The sequence below is a fragment of the Mirounga angustirostris genome, unplaced genomic scaffold (genome assembly GCF_029215605.1).
Source record: "Mirounga angustirostris isolate CCGP_5_RB_7025 unplaced genomic scaffold, mMirAng1.0.hap1 SCAF_13, whole genome shotgun sequence".
Lineage (NCBI taxonomy): Eukaryota > Metazoa > Chordata > Mammalia > Carnivora > Phocidae > Mirounga > Mirounga angustirostris.
In genome coordinates this window covers 54,490,786-54,515,462 of record NW_026991721.1, presented here as the reverse complement: position 1 = coordinate 54,515,462, position 24,677 = coordinate 54,490,786, and the positions used below count along the sequence as shown (strand labels likewise).

The 24,677-nt window shown below is 46.5% G+C and overlaps 1 protein-coding gene and 2 pseudogenes across 1 annotated transcript; all 3 read right to left on the bottom strand.

The window, feature by feature from the left end:
• Window positions 1-1,980: 1,980 nt before the first annotated feature.
• On the bottom strand, window positions 1,981-2,952 carry LOC123856679 (olfactory receptor 2AT4). The gene has a single exon (XM_045892820.2). The coding sequence runs from the start codon at window positions 2,950-2,952 to the stop codon at window positions 1,981-1,983; it is 972 nt and encodes a 323-aa protein (XP_045748776.2).
• Window positions 2,953-17,352: 14,400 nt separating this feature from the next.
• LOC123856505 (olfactory receptor 2AT4-like) lies at window positions 17,353-18,317 on the bottom strand (annotated as a pseudogene).
• A 4,974-nt stretch (window positions 18,318-23,291) lies between these two features.
• On the bottom strand, window positions 23,292-24,632 carry LOC123842976 (olfactory receptor 2AT4-like; annotated as a pseudogene).
• Window positions 24,633-24,677: the final 45 nt, after the last annotated feature.

Here is a 24,677-nt window from a genome sequence, read left to right as displayed (position 1 = left end):
CAGTCCCTGGTGAGACAGAGTGAGGCATCGGAGAGGCAGAAACACAAAGGGTCAAGGCCAGAGGGGTGCTAAGGGGCCACTGAGTCCAGCTGTTTTCTCTTCCCTCCTCTGCTCCGCTGCTTTGCAAATAGAAGTACAGATGCTACGACCCGGGTGGACAGGTGCACATGGCGATGGACCATCCAACAGTCAACCACACAATGTGCTGGCTCACCAGCGAAGCAGGGGCACTAGAGATAATTTCTGAAAGAATTTCGCGTTTGGTATTTCAAAGCATCGTCCAACTGGCCCATCCTAGGAAATACCCGAGTTTGGCTGGATCTCCTTACACTTAATTTACAGGTTAGGGTTCTTGTTTTACTCTGAATTACCTAGTACATGTGAACGATGCAGGCCAGTGCTTCGGGCCCGCAGGGTGCTCTTTCCCAGGGCACAGAACGTGCCACCATAACCGGCAAGGGTGCTCCCTGTCTGGATTGTCCACCAGCCAGTTACGCAGCTAGACAGAAGAACCGGTCACTGAATGTACAACCTGAAGCCATGCTTCGCGTCCATCACCCCCTCTCATCATCCAAGCCTGCCAGGGAGTGCTTATGCCCTTCAGCCAGCGAGAATCTGAGGGTCCGTCCAAGGCCACGGCAGGTGAGGGGGAGAGCAGAGGCTGTTCTGGAGCCAGGCTGCTGCAAAAGCCTAAGCCCCGCCTGGCAACCAAGAGGGCTGGCTCCTGGACCAGCTCTGCCACTCGCCTGCTGTGACTTTGGGTCCCTGAGCCTTGGTTTTCTCATCTGGGCAGTGAGGGCTTTGGAAGAAAAGATCTCTGGGGGGTTTCCAATTCAATGAGCCCTTTTCTGAGAGTCCCCTCTGTGGTTGACAGATCGGATGTCACAATGGTCCACACGCAAAGGGAGAGGGTGAGGACTATCTGGCCTAGTGAGCACCTGCTGCCAGCCACATTCTCTCCCTTCATCTTGTCACATGGACCTTAGTGGTCAAGTGTGTGGCTTGTGAGTCAGAAAGGCCCTGATTCCAATCCCAGCTCCTACGTCCAGCGGCGTGACCTTGGGCAAGTCATTTCCCCCTCCTGGGGCTCATTTCTGTCATCTGTGACCTCCTGGGTTGTTGTGATCCTTATGGGGAGACATAACGCTTAGCTTAGACAACGCTTACACGTGAGCCTGGAACACACAGGGCTCAGAGCTTGCTAGTGTGTCCGCCAGTGACAAAGCCTTGCTTTGCTGGGGGAAAGGCTTGGCCAAGATGATTTGAATCCCACCCAGAGGTGCACCTTGTCCACATCTGCCAGGGTATGTGGTCTAAGATCCCATAGCCCGTGTATGCACAGCCAGCCTGGATCCTGGTTGCCTGCATCTTGTGCACCCAATCTGTCTTCCTGATCCCTGGTCCTGGTTTATAGGTTCTGGCCACTCTGTCCTGTTTCCCCACCCCAGCATTCTCTGCTTTTCTTGGGCACTTTTTCCCTAGCCCTACTCACCTGTTAAACCTGATCCACATTGGTATCTCCTATGGCATCTCCATGCAAGGCCTTTTTGGTGCTGAGCCATGACCCACTAAACCCTCAGCCCTCTCCTTTCAGGCAGGTCTCCTGGGGTACTTTCTTTCAAGATGGTGCTCCTATGGGAACTGCACCCACCATCCCTCAGAGATCAACTCCCTGACATTTCTTAGGACATATATGGGGGAGGGTAGGATTTATCCCTAGACTTTGCTGACAATAAGAAGAGCATCATTAACAACTCTCAAGGGCTCAGCACTTTATGCCAGTGGTGTATACTCTATTTTAATGAGAAGTCTGACTGAAATCCATGGATGGATCGTCTTTGCCGGTTGGAACTATCTGCTCAGTTGAATTCTCTTTTACCATTCTATATTCATTAATTTATTTATTCAACAATATTTACTGAGCTCCTAATCTGTCCTGGGCACTGTTATTTTGTGTCCTGAGTGCAGAATTAGCTGCATCTAAAGCTCAAGGGCTCTCATCCAAGACTGGGTCTTGAGATAAGTGATTTTGGTGATGGCTGCCTTGACTTCCTTGTTTCTCAGAGTGTAGATGAGAGGGTTGAGGATTGGTGTGAGGATAGCATATGCTACATTGCCCAAGATGTGGAAGTCGAGGGGCAGGTCAGCCCTGTAGGCCACATAGGCTATGGCAATGGATGAATAGTAGGTACCAACCACCAGGAGGTGGGAGCCGCAGGTGGAGAAGGCTTTCGAGCGTCCTTCTCGGGAGCTGATGCGAAGCACTGAAGCCAGGATGTGGGCATAGGAGAGAAGCACCAGCAGAAGGGGCAGGAAGGATACCACCATGGCGATGCAGAAGCCCATGAGGGTCTGGGGTAAGGTGTCAGAGCAGGAGGCCTGAACCAAAGCCAGGTGGTCACAGAAACAATGGTAGATGTGAGCAATGTTGTTATATGCCATCTGGGAGGTCCTGACCACTGCAGGGATGGGCAGGAGGAGAGCAATAAACCAGGCACAGGCTGCCAGGGAAGCATTGGTCTGTGGAGTCATGTGGACAGGGTAGTGCAGGGGACGGCAGATAGCCACATAGCGGTCATAGGCCATGACCACCAGGATGAAGGCTTCTGAACATGTGAAGCTTTGGAAGAGGTACATTTGCAATAAGCAGGCAGGGAAGCTGAGGAAGTGGTCTCCAAGCAGGAACAGGGACAGCATCTTGGGGACAGTGGTTGTGGTAAAGAGAATGTCCAGAGTGGAGAGGTTGATCAGGAAGAAGTACATGGGCTTGTGGAGGCTGGGCTCTGCCACCACAGCCACCAGGATCAGGGCATTTCCCAGCAGGATGAGAAGATAGAAGAGGAGGAAAATAAAGAACACAGGGAGGAAGAAGCTCTCTGGCAGAGAGGGGATTCCCACCAGGTAGAAGACTGGTGATCCATCCACTGATCCATTACAGGTTGTGGTCCCCATAGTGAGGCAGAGCTGGATTTCGGGGAGATAGGCAGCTGGAACATCTGGTGACTGAGGATATCTGAAAACCATAGAAACAAAGGATTCTGGAATGCGATTTTGTAATGTTTATAGTTAATATAAGCACAATTATTTACAGCCAATTCTAGAAGACTGATTGTAGGTTATGGTATTTATTAATTTCTACCATGTGAATCCAAAATTCCTACCTTTCTTCTTTGGTCAAATATTAATTACAAGTTAAGAGTAACTTACCAAATGGAAGTCATTATGCTGTGCTCATGTGATACAGTGATGAAAGAAAGAAGGCAGGCAAAATTCCTATCTTAAGAGTTTACATCTTACTGGGAAAGTCAGATCTTAACAGTTGATTCTTGAATTATAATTGTGAAAAGTACTTGGAAAGATTTCTTCTGGTCTTCATCTTAGGTCCCATGTTATCTAGTTTGGGATGTCAGTTCTCTCAAATCAAGTCCTAAAGCTTGGGTTTCTACTTTTGCACTCACTCAAAGTTCTACCATCTTGCTACCATCTTGTAAGGGCTGCTTTCTCCAAGGCTTTCTGCAACCTGCTGCTGCCCACATACTTACTAAACCTATTTCTTGCTCATATGCCTTGAGTAGCAGTTCTTCCATATACCTCTTTAGCTACATGTCTGGACTTCTACTCCTGTATAGGATGTAATAGGTCCTGGTAGCCCAACACTTGCACTGCAACAACTAGGAAAACCTGGATAAGTTATACAAATTACATTTTTTAATAAATTGGAGAAACATGGCTGCAATGAGGATGAAATGAATTGGAACTCCAGAGGGGAGGGACTCTCCAAAGTCAACTGCCAATCACCAGCTCTTATCTTTCCTGGGAATATTTGATTTGGGGACCATTGTGTGGCTTGGACTTGGCCCAGGCAGAGGGACACAGATGAGGGAAGGAAAAAGCAGCAATGCTTTTTGGCAGTCAAAAAGGGTTTGCAAAACATTTTGGAAATTTAAGGCACTCTAAATCCATAACAAGTTTTCCCCATGGGACAGCTTCTGAATTTGGGGGCTATGCAAAAGAGGTTGGGAAGCTGGACTGAAGGCTTCTCAAAGAATAAAAAGACTTCTAAAAGATAGATCCCATGATGCTTAAGAGATTAGAGGGAAAGAGCCTCCCTCAAATACATAATGGTCTTACCCTCAAAAATATTTTCAAAATTTCTGAAGCTGTAAAAAAAAAAAAGAAAAGAAAAATTCTGAAGCTCTGTGTATGTGTGTGTGTGTGTGTGTGTGTTGAGGGGGTAGGTGGCAAGGTTGCTAAAGACTTAAGTTCAAAACCTCCAAAGGGTAGAAGCAAATCTATAATTTTTCAGGGCTAAGGAGACAGAGATCAGCCACACTGACAACCCACAGCCCAGGAGGCCATACCTTAAGAACAAGAGCAAGTCCTGCTTCTCCCTCTGACCCTCCTCCCTCTCATGCTCTCTGTCTCTCATTCTCTCTGTCTCAAATAAATAAATAAAATCTTTAAAAAATATAAAAAATTAAAAAAAAATAAAAAAAAAGAACAAGAGCAAGTCACAGTTAGACTGACTCTTAGGAAAACTGAAACTGAACTTAACTCAAGCCTTGATTAGCTAAATTTTGTGGGGGGATTTGACTGGGCTGGACACAAGGGAGCCTTCTGGGTTGCTGGAAATGTGCTCTATCTTTAGCTGATTTATCCATATCTATAGATCTATATTTGTGGGTTTTTTAAAATTTTATTTGTTTATTTGAGAGAGGGAGAAAGAGAACATGAGCAGGGGTGAGGGGCAGAGAGAGAAGCAGACTCTCCGCTGAGCAGGGAGCCCGACGCGGGGCTCGATCCCGGGACCCTGAGATCATGACCTGAGCCAAAGGCAACCGCTTAACTGACTGAGCCACCCAGGTGTCCCTATAGATCTATATTTGTATGTATATCAATATCTCTATCTGTGTATTTGATGTCTGAATCCAGAGCTAGAGCTATATTTATAGCTAGATCTCTATCTGTATCTAATATTGTAGGCATTATTACGCCTGAGTTATACCTTAATTAAATACAGATGCAAGCAAACAAAAAAGCAACTGAATATATTAAATCTTGCCTCTGTGTATGGCTTTTTGTCCTACTACAATGAAAGGAATGGCAGAGGATGCCTTTAGTTGGAGAAGTCACTTGCTGATGCTAGTCGGAGTTAAAGGCGTATTCTACCCAGCGGCAGAGACAGAGATTGAAAGGCATTTCTGTGTGGTATGATTTGTTCTCTCCCTCCCAGTTGCTGGGGCCACAGAGCAGGGGTTCCTGATGAACACTAGCCTGTAGACTTCCCTAGCCCCAGCTAAGAAGGTGCCACAGTAAACTGGAAACTCAGGGACCTTGGGGTCCACTGTTGCAGAGACGAACGCAGTATTCTTATGATAGGGCCTAAGGCACAAGCCCCTACCCCAGGGACTCCCCTTGTCAAGGAAGGAGAAATGTGTGCTTCCAAGCACCCACAGAACTGGAGACCTTCAACCGACTGGGCATATTGATTCCTTTCATACACTGGGATGTCCCTCTGAACAGATGACACAGGAGCAAGTCCATGGTCACATTTATATCATGCCTCTTCAACCCTGACCATTTCTAAAACGACTCCCTCCTTGATTTTTCCAGAACTGTCCTGTTTCTCTGACTTGTGCTAAAACCTCTCTCATGTCATTGAATCGTAAGAATACCAAACTTGAAAATGTCCAGCCAGCTTTTTTCTTTGTAGACCAAAAGGCCAAGGGCTTGCCCAAGATCACATAGGGCCAGTCAGCTGCAGAGCGAGGACCAGAAAACCCAGGCCTCAGACTCCTAGACCAGGGCTCTCACTCTCTAGATCGTGTTCCCTGGACAATCTGGAAGTTTTTGTGTGGGAAGAGATTGGGGCAGTTTTTTCTCTTTTCTACTCCATTTCTAAGCTGATATTGGCAGCTGTAATCAGAAATTTCAATTTGGAAAAAAAAAAGAAATTTCAGTTTGTTCTTTAATTTTTTTAGCGTGTTAGGTGGCCTGGTTTCTCATTAGGGAGTGAAGGCTGGTAAAATGTATTTCCAAAAGACACATGGAACAGACCACTCCATTGTGAATGCTTCCTTGGAAGGAAAAAAAACGTTCTGAAGGTCAGCCCGCAGTATCCAGACAGGAAAGCAAAGCTGCTACACCCCAACTGAAAAGAGTTAATTCTCAGCTAACCAGACCACCAGACTCAAATTGCCTCAGCCAGTCACCGGGTTTTCCTCAGACCCTAAATTGGTGCCAACTGCATTTGCCTACATGTTGTTATAGCTCAGAGGAGCTGACTTGGGATTGATGGTCACTGAGTTAAGCCGAGTTGGGGTTTGAGGTGCAAAAATTCAGAGCCAGCAGGCCCATTTCTACCCCTCTACCCTCCCTCCTCTGTCCCACTTCTATCCAACAGCGGTGGTGGAGAGGGCAAATGCAGAGTCTGAAGTCCAGAAACAGAGTGTCTTCTCAAGGTCAGCCTTGAGAAGTTCATAGCCAGGGTGGGTCTTGAGCCCAGTTTTCTGGCTCCCATGCGGTGTTCACTAGGATTTTTCAAGATAGAAGATGACCCCCTAGCCTGCTGTCCAAGATGGATCTTCTAGCAGCCTTATTTCTTCTCACTCTAGTCACACAGCAACTCCTTGCTCTTTGCCTTGTTCTTCGTCCTAACTCAACACAGTGCTCCCTCTCCCAGGAAGCTTCGCTGGTCTTGGCTGGCTCAGGGCCCTCTTTTCTGGCTTTCAGGGTTCCTGTGCTTTCATTTGTTATCACTATGATCATACTGGGGTGTCTCTGTCTCTTTCTATGTCTGTGGCTCCACCAGACCTGAGCACCTGCAGGGCTGTAATGGAGCCTAATTATTTCTATTTCAAAATGAGCCACCGCCCTCACCAGGAGCTCAGTGCTCCAGAGACAGGAGCCAGAATGCAGCTTTCCCAATAAGCCTTGAGTGGCTGCTGAATCATCCTGTCAGCATGAAGGGGTCATTAGCAAGTAGACAGTTTTAGTTTGACCATTTCTTACATAGATAGGGCACACAGCTCAGAAATGGGCTGTGGTGTGCCCAAGGTCGCACGGTAAGTGGGTGACAGAACCAGAACTAGACTATCAGCGGGGCTGGATTATCCCCTGAAGCCAGGGATCACTCAGCAAAAGCCCTAGCTGCCCTTCCTCCTGAGGCCACGGGACAGACCAACTAGTAAGATTTATTTGCTCACCCCGAAGGCACTGTTTTCACCCCTAAACCTCTGTTTTGTCAGAATGCATCTATGCAACAGATAAAGCACGTGCTTAGGCACCAGCTGGACAGGAGCACTGGAAAATGTTTTTGCAAAAATTTAGTATCTGATGTTTTTGAAAAGCACCGATGTAGCATCATGCTAATAATCAGAAACTTTCTGGACTTCCTTACATTTATTTTATGGTTTAGATGAAGGGAGTTTATTTTGAACATGTATTACAGGGGTGTTTTCAGTGCTTAAGGACACCAAAGGTATTGTTAGGGGAAACTTCCTTGGTCAGGATGATCTATGAGCCACGAATTACAGTGCTGGTGGGGGACAAAGGACAGAAAAACCAGTCACTAGGATGTTCAGCTGGATGCTGCACTTTACATACATCCTCTCCTTCAGCATCCAGGCCTGCCAGGGAGTGGTTATGCCCCTTGACCAAAGGAGAAACTGAGGGTCCGTCCAAGGCCCCGACCGGTGAGGGGAGAGCAGAGGGTGTTCTGGAGCCAGGCTGCTGCAAGGGCCTGAGCCCCGCCTGGCAACCAAGAGGGCTGGCTCCTGGACCAGCTCTGCCTCTCACGGGCTGTGACTTTGGGTCCCTGAGCCTCAGTTTTCCCACCGGTAAAAGAAGGCTTTGGAAGAGATGGTCTCCTCTGGCTCAGCTAGGGTTTTTGAGCACGCCCTCTGTGTTTGGCCCAGTGAGGGGTCAGGATGGCCGTCTCATGGCCCCAGCCCCTAGGGAGGGAGAGCAAGGGCCCTGTGGCACGCTTGGTCCTTATGGTCACTGTGTCATCGCGCTTCACCACAACTCTTAAATCCACACCGTCCTCCCATAATACTTCCATGATCCTGTGCTATTCCATAGCCAAGGAGCAGGATACGTGTGCATGATAGCGTCTGGGCTCACTAACTGGAGCTAGAATGAGCCGGGTTTCCATTCTGGCTTCACCACTTTCCACTTTCCCTCTGAACTGCAACTCCCTCATCTGTGACTCACAGTGTTACAGATGCCTCACTAAATATTTCCATTTCTTTCATGGTCATTGATCTTGCCTCTCTGTGAGAAACTCTCTCACAAAAGCATCAGCCTCTTGCCTGTGACTGCCCATCCCTGCCCATCCTGTCAGGGTGTCTGGCCCAGGGCCACACAGACCGGGGTGCACACTGGGACCCTCACTATGGCTGTACACATCCCCGGCCTCTCTGAACCTGTCTGTTCACCCCAGCCTTTGCCAACTTCTGGAAAACTCCACCCCCGGCCCAGCTCACCTGCAAGCCTGATCCACCTTGGTGTCTTCTGTAGAGTCACCACACTTGGCCCTGGGGGAAGAGCCAGGAAGGAGCTGGGCCATGGCCCATTAAACCCTGGAGTCAGGGCCGGCTGGGGCCCTCTCCCTTAAGTTGGTTCCCCTAAGGGGCCCCACCCCCTCCAGCTGGGAACAACTTCGTAGGATGAGGTGGGGGACTTGGCCCTGGGCTTTGCAGGTAATGGAAACAGCGTCATTAACAACCCTCCTGGGTCCCAGAACTTTATCACCAACAGAAGAGTTTGATTCTTGTTTTCCCATCGGGCCCCAAAACAGCCGGGGAGGACAGGCAGAGCCAGGATTGTCCCCACTATTTGACACTGAGGAAAAGATCTAGTGAAGGGAAGTGACTTGCCCACGGTCACATGAGTGGCTGCTGGCCGAGCTTGGACCCAAGATTCCAGTTCCAGTTCAGCGGTTCAGCAGCACATCGACCAATGGCGGAGACCTCAGTTCGTTCCAGTGATGTCACCTTGGACAAATCCCTTAGCCTCACTGGGCCTTTAGGTCCTTGCCTGTGAAAAGGGTATAACAACACTGCCCATCCCGCAGCCTCCTGGGAAGGTTTAGTTAGGTGCTGAGCTCGTGTCTAGCACACGGTGAACATTCAGGAAGTGAGAGCTGTTATTTTGATAAACCAAAATAGGAAAACCCTGTTGCACCCCTGGGACACACTGCCTCAGCTGTTCCATGAGGGACTTGCAAAGGTTCTGTGGGAAGAACGTGAGGAGAGGGGGTCTGCGCCCCAGCCTCAGGCAGGGCCCAAGCAGGATCATAGACCGGTTTGGACCTCAGTCTGTTAGATTCCTTCCTTTGGCTCCATAGCTCTCAATTTCTGACTCTGTCACTCTTTCATTGATCTGTATAAAATTTGAACAATTTTTAAAATTTCACAAGTAATAAACAGATCCCACTGTAAAATAGCTTAAGCAATATGGAGATTTATGGAGTAAAAGGTGAATGCTTTCTTCACACCAGCCCTTCCTCATAGTCCCCCTCCCCTCCCCAAAGGTAATGATTTGGTGTGTTCCTTCCAGACCTTTGCTAAGCATGCGTGTGTGTTGTGCATGGGGGGGAATGTTTTGTTTTTCCTTTAACGCAAATAAAGTCATTTTGTTCTTATGGCATCACTTATATTCCAACTTACTAAGTCTTGGAAACTTTCTGTCTGACATACTTTATTCTTTTTATCTGATATCTGGCATTTCATAGTATGGATATGACATAGATTATTTCATAATTTCCCTGCCAATGAACATCTAGGTTGTACACAATTATTGCTATTATGGACAATATTATAATTAATGTCTTTTTAACAAGCATTTTGGGGATGGGTACCCAGATATTTCTCTCAGATAGATCCTTAGAAGTAGAACTCCTGGGCCAAGCAAGCAGTAAGTACATATTATTTTGTTTATTTTATTTTAAATCAATTAATTAACATATAGTGTATTATTAGTTTCAGAGGTAGAGTTTAGGGATTCATCCATTGCAGCAAGCACATTTTAAAATGGAATAGGGCATGCATGCACAGGGACCATCCCAACTTCAAACCCAGAGACTTTGAGAACACAAAGCCCAGCAATGACTGAGATGACCTTGCAGGACCTGTGCCTGATGCTCTGCCCAGAACCAGGGGAAAAGCATTCATGAGCGATTCATTTCAGCCCACAGTAGAGACTTCCAGAATAGATGTCTGTTGACTGTAGATTTACAACTGCAGGATGTAGTTGGCATCCTGGGAACATTGGCAGCTTCTTGGGAAATCAAAAGAATGGTACAGCAGAGGCTGTAGCCCCTTCTGATCGAAGGAACTTCATGATGGGACTGAAGATGGTTTGGGAAATTTCTCTGAAGAACAAACCAGAACTTTTTGTGTTATCTCCTCCTCTCCAGATCTACTCCTTCCAACTGAGGGGAGGAATTTTGGTTTGGGATAAATCTTTAGATGTGGATCTTTGCTTCAGGACCACAAAGGTAAAAGCTGAAAGTTTTTCTAGGGGAGAAGATCTAACCACTCTCAAGTTAAAGGCAAAGAATACCGCAGAATCACTGGACTGTCAGGTGGATTCTTTTGTTCTGTTTTCTGTTGCTCAGACACGACAGACCTCCTTAATAAATGCCTGGAGCCATGATAGTGTTGTATGGTGACAGATGGTAGCTGCACGTGATGAGCACAGCATAACGTCTAGACTTTGCTGAATCACTATGTTGTAACATTGTGCATCAACTATACTTTAAAAAAAATTAAAAACCAGGTTTGTACATAAAAACAAAAAAACAGGAAGGCCTCAGTGGCTCAGTCAGTTAAGTGTCAGACTCTTGCTTTTGGATGGGGTTGTAATCTCAGGGTCATGAGATCAAGTCCCACGTTGGGCTTTTTGCACAGCAGGGAGTCTGCTTGGGATTCTGTCTCTCCCTCTCCCTCTGCCCCTCCCCGCTTTCGCACTCTCTCTCTCTAAAAATAAATAAATACATCTTTAAAAAAACAAAGAAAAACCCCCAAAACCTCCAAAGCCAGCTTTTGGCAGCATGAGAAGGACTAAAGTCTTTTTGGGATGTGTCCGATGAAACTAACGAAAAGACTGGGTTATTGGTGGGAAGAGCTCACATAGAGCGCAACAGTCATTTGAACTACAGTAGGTCGGAGAAAACAAACAGAAACCATGACTTAGGTTCCTTTCAAATTTCTAATTTTATTTTGTTTTACCTCCAAAAGTGAGCCAAAATAGGAGAGCTAAACTGTTGGCTGAGATTTCTTTGTAAAAAGCCAACACTTAAAGACTTCCTAGTATAACATTAGGGGATAAAGTATGATTTACTTCATTACCTCTGAGAATAAAAATGTTCTCAGGCTTCTAGGAAATGACTGGCAGTTCGATAGCCATGGGAGTAACAAATAATCCTCAGAACTTGTTTTAAACCTGTTTAATTATTCAATGACAGCTTCGCACTAATACATACGTTCCTGAAAGCCGACCAGTCTAAAAGTCAGCCACGCAGCAACACCCTCGCCCCAGTAACCACACGGCCACCACTAAAGGCAAACCATTCCCTCAACAGCAGCACCGCTGAAGGTCCACCAACCCCTCCCCTCCACATTGTCCGCAGCCCTGTGTGAGATCAGCTCCCCGGGTCGCTCAGAACCATACACTGGAGCATTCCCAATGCTTAAGCTGGTGGTAAGTTCAGCCTTCTGTTTTCAGGTGTGGTGTGGTGGTCTCTTCCTTTGACATTTTGCATTTATGTCTCTGCAGTTCGGTCGTAATGTTCCCTCTTTCACTTTTGATTTTAGTAATTGGGGGTATTTTCTCATTTTTTCTTAGTCAATCTACCTAAATGTTCATCAGTCTTGTTGATGTATTCGAAGACCCAGTTTTCATTTTGTCTATTTTTCCCACTCTCTTTTTATTTCCATTCTAATCTTTATTGTTATTTCATGCCTACTGCTTGCTTTGAGTTGAGTTTGCTTTTATTTTATTATTTTTTAAAGACTTTATTTATTTGACAGAGAGAGACACAGCGAGAGAGGGAACACAAGCAGGGGGAGTGGGAGAGGGAGAAGCAGGCTTCCCGCAGAGCAGGGAGCCCAATGAGGGGCTCGATTCCAGGACCCTGGGATCATGACCTAAGCCGAAGGCAGACGCTTAACGGCTGAGCCACCCAGGCACCTCAAGTTTGCTTTTAAAGAAAAATTATAAAAGTATAATTTCTTAAAGTAAAAATGAGATTATTAATACATAAATTAATAAATAATCTAATAACATTAGATGATTAATTTGAGATTTTTCTTCTTTTTTTCATATAAGCATTTACAGTTCTACATTCCCTCAAAACACTTGTTTTAGCTGCATCCTGTGATTTGGGGTATGTTTCTACAAGATCTTTTCTGATTTTCCTTGTGATTTCTTTTTTGACCCATTGATTTTTTAGAGGTGTGCTATTTAATTTCCACATATTTGAGGAAGCAGCGTTCAGAGATAGAGTTTTTATTATTTTAAAGATGTGTAGAATAGAAAAATGGGCAGGTTATTTAAAATACATATGGCTTGGGCGCCTGGGTGGCTCAGTTGGTTAAGCGACTGCCTTCGGCTCAGGTCATGATCCTAGAGTCCCGGGATCGAGTCCCGCATCGGGCTCCCTGCTCCGCGGGGAGCCTGCTTCTCCCTCTGACCCTCTCCCCTCTCATGCTGTTTCTCTCTCGCTCGCTCTTTAAAAAATAAATAAAATCTTTTTTAAAAAATAAATAAATAAAAAATAAAAAATAAAATACATATGGCTTGGAACCAAAATATCTAGTTTAGTAATAATGATAGCTTCAAAAGTGGAACGAGACAAGGTTGTGTGGATGATTCTGGGAATATATTTGGAGAATACATAAGAGGAGGATAAAAGAAATTAAAGGGAACCACGCTGTTTGAAATATAAACAGAAAGCACAAAATACGAATTTAGCATACTATAAGCATCTTACTTAGCATCAAGAATATAAGATTGGGGTGCCTGGGGGGCCCAGTCGGTTAAGCGTCTGCATGATCTCAGGGTCCTGGGATTGAGCCCTGCATCGGGCTCTCTGCTCAGCGGGGAGCCTGCTTCTCCCTCTCCATCCACTGCTCCCCTGTTTGTGCTCATTCTCTCTCTCTGTGTCAATAAAATCTTTTTTTAAAAAAAAGAATATAAGAAATTAATGCAGAGGAAATGGTATTACCATAAATATCGTTCTTGTAATGGAATCATAATCTCATGACTACATAAGTATTTCACTATGTGTAAGTGATAAGTGGAGCCAGCTTTAGAGCTCAACATTGTAACTGAGTTTAGAAGGGTTTTAAAGTAGCTTTTGACATTTTAGAATTCATTTTTTTTAGTGTTTTTTCTTCCTTCCTCTCCCAATAACATTGAGATATAAAATATACCACATAGTAGGCTCATGATATATGTTCTTGATATATAAATGACCTTATGTCATTTAGCAGACAAGAAGCATAGGTAGCCACTTGTGAGGACAGATAAATGATCAGATTTTTTTAAAAAAAATCAGATCATTGCTGCCTGAAAACCAGTTGGCTTATGCAATTATCCTAATGCTTGGTTAAAAAAAGAAATCTCCACTGGGAAGAATCAGTAACACTGGGTCATCAGTCCCACATACCCTGACTCAAGATGAGCCCTGCACCTTTAGGGAGAAGTGAGATGGATTTTAAGAAAGTATTTTCCTGATGTAGGTGTACCTTATCTGAGCTTAACGTATGAGTGCTCCACAGACCTTAATTCTGGCCGGCAGTCATCCCATATATGGCCCTGGTTTGTTGCCTCATCTCCTCTTCCAGATGACTTTTCCCCTCCTCAATCCACCAATATCTCTTCCTGTTGTCACTCCAGCCAATCAGGAGAGGAGTGCACAGAGTCCCATCCCGCACCCACCCACCTGCGGGCATCCGTGCCTGCATTCATTCTGTCTTCCCACCTATTCCCATGGACGAACTCTTTGTGCTCCTATGTAAAGCTGGTCACTCCAGCGATGGCCCCCTCCCTCTCCCACCACCACTTTTTTTTTTTTTTTGCTCGAACAAAAACTTAATCTCTATCAACTGCTGATTGAATTTTCAAAATCAAGGAGCAGAACAGTCTTATAGTATGCTACCATTCTCTAAGAAAGAGATAATATAGCCATATTTATATGTTATACATATGTGTGTAAGTATATGGACTTGCTTATATTAAACATGGAAAGAAAAACCAAAAAAAATGAATAAAAACAGTTTTTGTAAAGGGCATGCAATAGGTGGAGGGAGCAGAAATGGAGATGAGAATTCACTAAAAATGCTTTGTTTCATAATTTTGACTTAAAATTGTTATCATTGTGACTTTAAAAGATGCTCATTGCTATTTGCTGAAATTCTCACTCTCTGCTAATGCCTTGCTTAAAGTCCCATCGCATGCTGCATCTTTATTACAATTTGCTAAGAAAGATTTTCTTTCCTTTTACATATGCCACAAGAATGTCACGGCCTGCGCCATTCACTTTTCTGAGAGTGGTTTTCCTTCCTGCCTTTTTGGGGGGCGTTGTAGTTCTGCCCACACCAGACCCTTTTTTGACATGCGGGATTCCTGAAGAATGAGTGGCAGTCTTTTGGGTTTGCTTGAGCATGAACTCCACTTCTTGTCCAAGCTAAAAATCACACCCCATGACAGGTAGCGACAGGGATGCCATCCCACATTCTGGTCAGCTCTAGAATGAAACCTCTCTTTCTCTGATGGGAGCAGCTTGGGGTTTCTGTTCAATCAGTCCACATCCGCCATGCCGTTAACTCCATGAGGACTCCCAAACAAGCAGTAGCAGGTACCATAGGTTAAAAATATTTATGGGAGGGGTGCTTGGGTGGCTCAGTTGGTTAAGTGACTGCCTTCGGCTCAGGTCATGATCCTGGAGTCCCGGGATCGAGTCCTGCATCGGGCTCCCTGCTCGGCGGGGAGTCTGCTTCTCCCTCTGACCCTCCTCCCTCTCATGCTCTCTGTCTCTCATTCTCTCTCTCTCAAATAAATAAATAAAATCTTAAAAAATAAATAAAATAAAATAAATATTTATGGGAGACATTTTTGTCTTGGATTAAATACCATCCTCTATGCTCCCCCCATCCCCTGTGCTTCCCTCTGATGTGGCACCTACCACACTGTGTTGTTCCTGCCCGAGTCCGTCTTCCTCACTAGACTGTAAGCAAATTGAGGGCAGCGACTGTCCCAATCTCTCCCTCTGTGTCTCTAGCTTCTACCACATGGTCTAGCACTTCCCAAAGGCTAATTAAAGTCTTCTTAAGTGAATGGAAAAACAGAGAAAATTATATTCAGCAGCTCGATGCTTATTCTGAAGATGAAAACCACCACAAGACAGCCCACCCACGGAAAGACGTGGACCGAACATTGAGAACTACCATTGCAGCCTCTGCCCGATGGAATGATGCCTTGTAAGAGTTTATTATAAAATAGAGTATTCACATGGAGCCAAAATGTATAAAGTCTATATATACAGTTTAATTGTAAAGTGAATACCTTGTCACCACCATTCAGGGGAGAATGAAACTGACAACTCCTCATAAAGCCCTTGGTGCCCCTCTCTGACTCACAACCCTCTCCCTCTCTTACAGAAATAACCCTGATTTTCCATTTTAATAATAAATATGCCTTCTCTTTTCTTCATGGTGTATGACATCTGTATGCAGTGATCAAAAATGTAGTTTAGCTTTGCCTGTCTTTAAACTTTATATAACTGGAATCATATTATATATATCCTTTTGAGTCATGATTCTTTGGCTCACCACTAGATTCTTCCACTCAACACTAGATTCTTTCATCTATTCATATGAGATTACTCATGTTGTGTGTCTATGTAATTCCTTCATATTTTATTGGCATACAGTGCTACATCTTATGAACATTTTACAAGTTAAGAGAAATGCAGCTATGCCAGATAATACAGTATCTGTATATTCAACATTATAAGATAGTGATAAGGTGTTTTCCAAAGTGGTCGTGCCAATAAACACTCCCACTGTCAGTATACGAGTGCTCCATCAACCTGCATGCTCACCAACTTGGGTATTGGTAGACTTTGACATTTTAGCCAGTCTGATGTGTTTCTAGTGGTAAGTACTCATTGTTGTAACTTGCACCTCTCCTGTGACTACTAGGTTGAGCATGTTTTCTTAGATTTATTGAACATTTGCTTGTGAAGTATTTTGCTAATTTTTCTAATGACTTGACTATTTTAAAAAATTGACCTGGGGCGCCTGAGTGGCTCAGTTGGTTAAGCATCTGCCTTCGACTCAGGTCATGATCCCAGGGTCCTGGGATCGAGCCCTGCATCGGGCTCCCTGCTCAGTGGGAAGCCTGCTTCTCCCTCTCCCACTCCCCCTGCTTGTGTTCCCTCTCTCGCTATCTATCAAATAAATAAATAAAATCTTTTTTAAAAAATTAGAAAAATAAAAATAAAAAAATTGATCCAAAGTAATTCTCTATATATTCTGGATGAATCCTGAGTCCTTTAGTTGGTTATATGCATTGCAAATAATTTTCTGTTCTGTAGCTTAGCATTCCACTCTCTTTCTGGTGTCTTTTGATGAACAGAAATTCTACATTTTAAAGCAGTCAAATTTATCTTTTGTTTTTCCTAGGCATAGAGCTTTTAAAAAATCTTGCTTCAGAAATATCTCCCCATCCCAAGATGAGGACTGTAGTCTCCTATATAGTTTTATAGTTTTGCCTTTCATATTTAGGTATTTAATGAGATTGCTTTTTGTGTTTGCTTAAGATAAAAGAGACAAATTTCATTTGTTGACATATGGATACCTGATAGTACTAATACCATTTATTATATTTCCATCTTTACACTGATCTGCAATGTCATTTCCTTCATATATCAACTGTTCATATATTTAAGGGTCTGATTCTGGGCTCTCCTGTTCCATTGATCTATATGTCTAATCATGTCTTAATAACTAATCTTTCTGTGTTCTCATCTTTATTACTATTTTAGCCTTATGTTAAAAATTCTGTTTGATACTTTTATGAGACTGACACACTGCCCACTGAGCTAAGAAGGCAATAATTTTGACACTTTTAAGCAGATAATCTTTCTGTTTTATCTGACATTTTCCTTTCCACAGAAGGGTTGATTTTATAACCAAGTCTATCATTAATGGAAATGGAAGACTCAATGGTATATTTTGGGCCCTACTCTAGGTCATTCTTCCCTTCAAGAAACTTTTTTGATGGCATTCTCTGTTTTTAGCACACTAGTATCCTGGAAGCAGAATTAGCAACATCTAAGGATCAGGGGTCCTCAGAATGCCCTGGGTCCCAGGGACATACCTTACTGGTGATGGCTGCTTTGACATCCTTGTACCTCAGCGTGTAGATGAGAGGGTTGAGGACAGGGGTGAGGACAGCATACACCACATTGCCCATGATGTGAAAGTCGAGGGGCAGGTCAGCCCTATAGGCCACATAGGCTATGGCAATGGATGAGTAGTAGGTGCCAACCACCAGGAGGTGGGAGCCGCAGGTGGAGAAGGCTTTTGAGCGTCCTTCTCGGGAGCTGATGCGAAGCACTGAAGCCAGGATGTGGGCATAGGAGAGAAGCACCAGGAGAAGGGGCAGGAAGGATACCACCATGGCGATGCAGAAGCCCATGAAGGTCTGGGGCGTGGTGTCAGAGCAGGAGGCCTGGACCACAGCCAAGTGGTCACAGAAGCAGTGAGAGCTGTGAGCAGTGTTGTCAAAGGCCAAGTGGGAAGTCTGCACCACTGCGGGGATGGGCAGGGGGAGGGCAGTGAGCCAGGCACAGGCTGCCAGGGCGGCGGCACTGGTGTGCGGGGTCATGAGGACAGGGTAGCGCAGGGGGCGGCAGATAGCCACCTAGCGGTCATGGGCCATGGCCACCAGGATGAAGGCTTCTGAGCAGGAGAAGCGGTGGAAGAGGTGCATCTGCAGGAAGCAGGCGGGGAAGCTGAGGAAGCGGTCCGCAAGCAAGAGGAGGGACAGCATCTTGGGGATGGTGGTCAGGTGAAGAGGATGTCCAGGGCTGAGAGACTCATCAGGAAGAAGTGCATGCGCTTGTAGAGTCCGGGTTCTCTCACCACAGCCACCAAAATCGGGGTGTTCCCCACCAGGATGAGCAGGTAGAACAGGAAGATGAAAAAGATGGGAAGGAAGAGGAACTCCTGTAGAGAGGGGATGCCCACCAGGTAGAAGATCGGTGGAAAGTCTTTTGGTCTATTACAGGCTGTGGCATCCATGGTGAGATAGAGCTGCATGCTAGGGTGACAGGCAACCAGAGCATCCGGAAACCAGGAGTTTGGAATGAGAAATCTGTATAGTTCACTGTACAATTATTGCAACCAAAATGATTTATGACCAAGTATAGAGGACTGGTGGTACCTCCAATATTGCTTCTTCCATCTTAACCCACAATTCACTGCTTCCATCTTCCATCAAGCATTTAGTAGGTACCTACCTACAATGTGCAAGGCTGTGAAAAAGTGAACAAAGCATCATGTCTTCACAGGGCTTACTTACTAAGTTCTAGCTGCAGGATGGTATATTTAAAAGACAATCACACAGTTAATTATCTGGTTACAACTGTGATAAGCACATCGAAAGAGCTTCTGTCACTTTTCTACTCCATGTCCCACCCTTTCTTTGGGACATCATAAATCTGATGAGCTCTTAGATCCCTATGCTATTGTATTTTCGTTTGCTCTTGCTTAAAGTTCTCCTAAGTGATGCCACCATCAGCACATCACTAGGAAAGGCTGATTTTTCCACAAGTTTTCTGCAACATGTTGCCTGCTCATTCTACTCATTACCCAGGAAATGTCTCCTCTCTCTTGTCCCAGGTGCAGCAGCTCTGCTTGCCTCTCCTGCGTTCTCTGGCTGCCCTCCCAGTGTTGGGAAGAGCAAGTGTCTTCTGTGGGACTCTCTTCCCGATGGAGCCCAAGTGGAGGGTGGATCTCCCACCACCCAGGGCACATCATGGGTCTGTTATCTTCCTTCCTTCCAACAGCTGCAGCCCAGCGTATGTTCTGTTTGGTTCTTTAATGTCCACATTGTCACGGGTTCCTCTAATGCCAATTTAGAAGAAGCTCCAGGGACTATCATGAGAGCCATTGCTGCTAGAAAGGATCGGGAGAACTGAATGCCTGTGGCTGCCCAAAGATAAAAGAACAGTGTCAGATGTTGTTCACTCAGTGTGTGCTGGGGTCAACACTGGGACTACTCAGGCAGGACTGGCTCATCCCTTCCTCCGGATGAGCCTCTGCTGAGCCGTTCAGGCAGCTTCATGCTTACAGCTGCATCACTGCTGTTCTACCCCAGGGATTCCACAAACAGTTTTCCTTTGAATTCCTTGGAACTACATCTACCTTCTTGTTTTTCTAAAACAAATTGAAAGCAGCTCTCAAGTCCTAGAGTCATAGAATGTCAGACTGGAAAAAAGGCTTTTTAAATCTCCAGTTCCCATCGATTGCCCTCCCCAACTCTTCCCCACCACCTTTTACATTCTTCCTGGTTAGCTCTGTGATTGATTTGGATTATGCTGCCTGGCTTCTTGATTTGGAAATGGTGACTGGCAAATACTTTGTCTAAAATGAGCATGGGAAAGACAACTCTCCTATGTGTGTGCCCCTTGAAAGAGAACCTCACGGATCACCTCCATGATGAGGGCAAGAGGGTGAACCTCATTGTCTCCATTTTAAAGGGTTAACCCTCAGTTGATCAAAATCCCATCTGACAAATCCAGTCGCCATTTTTTTCTGACACCCTCACCCGGGAGAGGCAGAGTAAGATATCTGAGAGGTAGAAACACAGAGGGTCAAGGCCAGAGGCCACTGAGTCCAGCTGTTTTCTCTTCCCTCCTCTGCTCCGCTGCTTTGCAAATAGAAGTACAGATGCTACGACCCGGGTGGACAGGTGCACATGGCGATGGACCATCCAACAGTCAACCACACAATGTGCTGGCTCACCAGCGAAGCAGGGGCACTAGAGATAATTTCTGAAAGAATTTCGCGTTTGGTATTTCAAAGCATCGTCCAACTGGCCCATCCTAGGAAATACCCGAGTTTGGCTGGATCTCCTTACACTTAATTTACAGGTTAGGGTTCTTGTTTTACTCTGAATTACCTAGTACATGTGAACGATGCAGGCCAGTGCTTCGGGCCCGCAGGGTGCTCTTTCCCAGGGCACAGAACGTGCCACCATAACCGGCAAGGGTGCTCCCTGTCTGGATTGTCCACCAGCCAGTTACGCAGCTAGACAGAAGAACCGGTCACTGAATGTACAACCTGAAGCCATGCTTCGCGTCCATCACCCCCTCTCATCATCCAAGCCTGCCAGGGAGTGTTTATGCCCTTCAGCCAGCGAGAATCTGAGGGTCCGTCCAAGGCCACGGCAGGTGAGGGGGAGAGCAGAGGCTGTTCTGGAGCCAGGCTGCTGCAAAAGCCTAAGCCCCGCCTGGCAACCAAGAGGGCTGGCTCCTGGACCAGCTCTGCCACTTGCCTGCTGTGACTTTGGGTCCCTGAGCCTTGGTTTTCTCATCTGGGCAGTGAGGGCTTTGGAAGAAAAGATCTCTGGGGGGTTTCCAATTCAATGAGCCCTTTTCTGAGAGTCCCCTCTGTGGTTGACAGATCGGATGTCACAATGGTCCACACGCAAAGGGAGAGGGTGAGGACTATCTGGCCTAGTGAGCACCTGCTGCCAGCCACATTCTCTCCCTTCATCTTGTCACATGGACCTTAGTGGTCAAGTGTGTGGCTTGTGAGTCAGAAAGGCCCTGATTCCAATCCCAGCTCCTACGTCCAGCGGCGTGACCTTGGGCAAGTCATTTCCCCCTCCTGGGGCTCATTTCTGTCATCTGTGACCTCCTGGGTTGTTGTGATCCTTATGGGGAGACATAACGCTTAGCTTAGACAACGCTTACACGTGAGCCTGGAACACACAGGGCTCAGAGCTTGCTAGTGTGTCCGCCAGTGACAAAGCCTTGCTTTGCTGGGGGAAAGGCTTGGCCAAGATGATCTGAATCCCACCCAGAGGTGCACCTTGTCCACATCTGCCAGGGTATGTGGTCTAAGATCCCGCAGCCCGTGTATGCACAGCCAGCCTGGATCCTGGTTGCCTGCATCTTGTGTCTGTCTTCCTGATCTCCAGCCCCAGTTCTATATCCCTCCCACCATATCCTTGCCCCATCTCTCCACTTTGGTCTTTGCTGAGCTCTGGCGCCCCCCCGCCCCCATCTGTCAAACCCTGCCACCTTGGCATCTTCTGTGGTGTCTCATTTGTGGCTTCCAGCCTGGCCTGGCAGGGAAGCACCAGGCAAGCGCTGAGCTGTGGCTTGCTAAGCCCTCCAATCCCTCCTTCAGCCAGGCCTGCTGGGGTTCTCTCCCTCAAGATGGGGCTTCTTTGCAGCACTGTGCCCTCCAATCACACAGGATTGACTTCTTGGCCCCTCCTAGAGCATGTGTTGGGAGGGGACTTGCATCTGGGATTTGCTGATAATGAGAACAGCTCTGTGAACAGCCCTCATGGGCTCCAGAACTTAGAGCCAATGGGACAGCTTTTATTGACATTATTCTCTCTGGTCTTCAGAAGACGCAGGGGTGACAGGCAGCCCAAGAGGAGGAAACTAAGGTCCAGAGAAGCGAAATGACTTACCACTGCTTATGCCGATGTTTAGGATCAGAGCTGCAGGGCAGAGCCCGGGCTGCATTTCCAGGCCTGTGCTCGGCGGTTTTCCATTGTGGGGAAGGGCAGAGGGTCAAAAGTGAGGAAGTCCTGGGTTTGTGTATTGGTTCTAATATACGTTAGCTGTCACCTTAGGCAAGTTCTTTAACCCTCTCTGAGTCTGTGTTTTTCTATCAGTAAAATAGAACATAATACTACCTATCTCATAGAGTTTTTGAGATGATTTAATGAGATAGGGAGTATTGGGTGCTTGGAGTGAAATATGATTATCTGAAAATTACCCAAGGAGTTCTCTGTGTTCTACGTGGCAATATCCAGGAGAGAGCCTGCCTGCATAGATTTAATTTGCCAGGGGACTGGTGGCGTTCATTTCCTGCAGGAGAAGACGCAGCTTTCATGGGTTCTGAGGGTCTCAGGAGGCCAGCTGGTTTTACCAGGAGCTACAGTTACTAGATGGCATCTAAGCTCAGACTGCGTAGTATCCAGGAGTCAGTTTGTTCTGCTCATAAAGCTACTCTCTTGCTCCCTTCCTCTCAAAAGAGAAGCCGTCAGGGTCAGGGCATTAGACCTACATCTTAAGATGTATGCGTGTGAGCTGTTGGCAGCCAAGGCTGAGCTGCTAGAGGGCAGGCGACCAACTGTGCCTACTGTAGTCTATCACTCAAACCGCTCAGATTCAGTCACTTATCACAACCTAGGATTTCCAGGACTCCGATTAGTCTAAAGGGTCCCCTGCCGTTGCAGCCAGCCCCGTGGCTGCGAGTGATGCTCATCCTCTCTCTCCTCTACCACCCATTCCAGATTCCCTTCTCCTTTCGCTTCACTTTCAATCACCTCGGTTGGTCTAGATGGATTCCCTTCTAGCATGACCCAGACCCTCATCCCTGACAGTTCCGAGCCCTGGTTACTGTGCCTCATCAGGCTATGATTGCTCTCCTTGCCCATTTATAGTGAAAGTTGGTCGTGGAAGAAACAAGAAATGCTCCCGTGCCTGAATACCAGCCTCCTGGCCCCTGCTGTGTATGAGCAGTCTTACTCCCTCCTGAAGATCAGGGTCAATTACCCTTGCAGGTATCATAACTCCTTTTTTGACTGCTAGTATGCTTGCACAGTGGGCTTAAAATGACCAGGCAGCTGTCGTAGCTTTAAATTTAGTGAGACTTACTGTGTCTCCTGTGGAATCAGTACCATTTAATCCACAGAAGCTAAATTGTAGGGACTGGGAAGACAGATTCCCCACAATGGGTCACTGTGGGTGACAGTGAGTGGAGCCACTCTCCCAACCACCCACTGGTTCTTGGCAGGAAACATCACTTTTTAATGGGTATCCAAGCTGAAAATGGATCCTTCCCTTTGGACGGGAATATGGACTCCATTAACATTCCCTGATTGGAGCAGCTAGTGGTTTTCTTATGCAATTATTTCAAGCCTCCCACCCGCCCTCAACTATACTGCTGACACACAAGTGCTTGCTAACAGACGAGTGACACCAATGCCAAAATTATAAGAACTTAATAGGAAAAAAATTTGACATTGAATTAAATGCAAACTTCTTGGCCCCCACAACCCCCTTTACTTCTCTCTGTCCTATCACCTTATATTATTCACTGCATGTGACTCCCCACTAGATTATGGATATCTTGAGGACAGCAATTGTGTCAGGTTCATTTCTGTCTCTGGCATCTAGTAACATTTTTTTCTGAATGATTGGATGATTGTATTCATCACATTAATGATTGATGAAAATTGTGAAAACTACAATTATTCTATAGCACCAGAGGGAAGCGTTCTTGATCCAGTATTTGAGGACCAGGTTTTAGCTGTTTGCTCAACTGAGTGAAGCCAATTTAGACTGTTGAAGTTCATTTTAAAATAGTTATTGTGTTTCTATTCTATGCTAAGCATTGTCATTAACGCCCAGGGATCTGAACTAGTTGTGTCTAAGGATCAAGGGCCCCCAGAATGCCCTGGGTCCCAGGGACATACCTTACTGGTGATGGCTGCTTTGACATCCTTGTACCTCAGCGTGTAGATGAGAGGGTTGAGGACAGGGGTGAGGACAGCATACACCACATTGCCCATGATGTGAAAGTCGAGGGGCAGGTCAGCCCTATAGGCCACATAGGCTATGGCAATGGATGAGTAGTAGGTGCCAACCACCAGGAGGTGGGAGCCGCAGGTGGAGAAGGCTTTTGAGCGTCCTTCTCGGGAGCTGATGCGAAGCACTGAAGCCAGGATGTGGGCATAGGAGAGAAGCACCAGGAGAAGGGGCAGGAAGGATACCACCATGGCGATGCAGAAGCCCATGAAGGTCTGGGGCGTGGTGTCAGAGCAGGAGGCCTGGACCACAGCCAAGTGGTCACAGAAGCAGTGAGAGCTGTGAGCAGTGTTGTCAAAGGCCAAGTGGGAAGTCTGCACCACTGCGGGGATGGGCAGGGGGAGGGCAGTGAGCCAGGCACAGGCTGCCAGGGCGGCGGCACTGGTGTGCGGGGTCATGAGGACAGGGTAGCGCAGGGGGCGGCAGATAGCCACCTAGAGGTCATGGGCCATGGCCACCAGGATGAAGACTTCTGAGCAGGAGAAGCGGTGGAAGAGGTGCATCTGCAGGAAGCAGGCGGGGAAGCTGAGGAAGCGGTCCGCAAGCAAGAGGAGGGACAGCATCTTGGGGACGGTGGTCCGGTGAAGAGGATGTCCAGGGCCGAGAGATTGATCAGGAAGAAGTACATGGGCTTGTGGAGGCTGGGATCTGCCACCACAGCCACCAGGATCAGGGCATTTCCCAGCAGGATGAGCAGGTAGATTAAGAGGAAAACCAAGGGATGCCTGGGTGGCTCAGTCGGTTAAGCGTCTGCCTTCGGCTCAGGTTGTGATCCCAGGGTCTTGGGATCAAGTCCCGCATCGGGCTCCCTGCTCTGCGGGGA

Bases quoted from the DNA above. Each gene is read 5' to 3' on its own strand.
- LOC123856679 (XM_045892820.2), bottom strand. From the start codon at position 2,952: ATGGGGACCACAACCTGTAATGGATCAGTGGATGGATCACCAGTCTTC.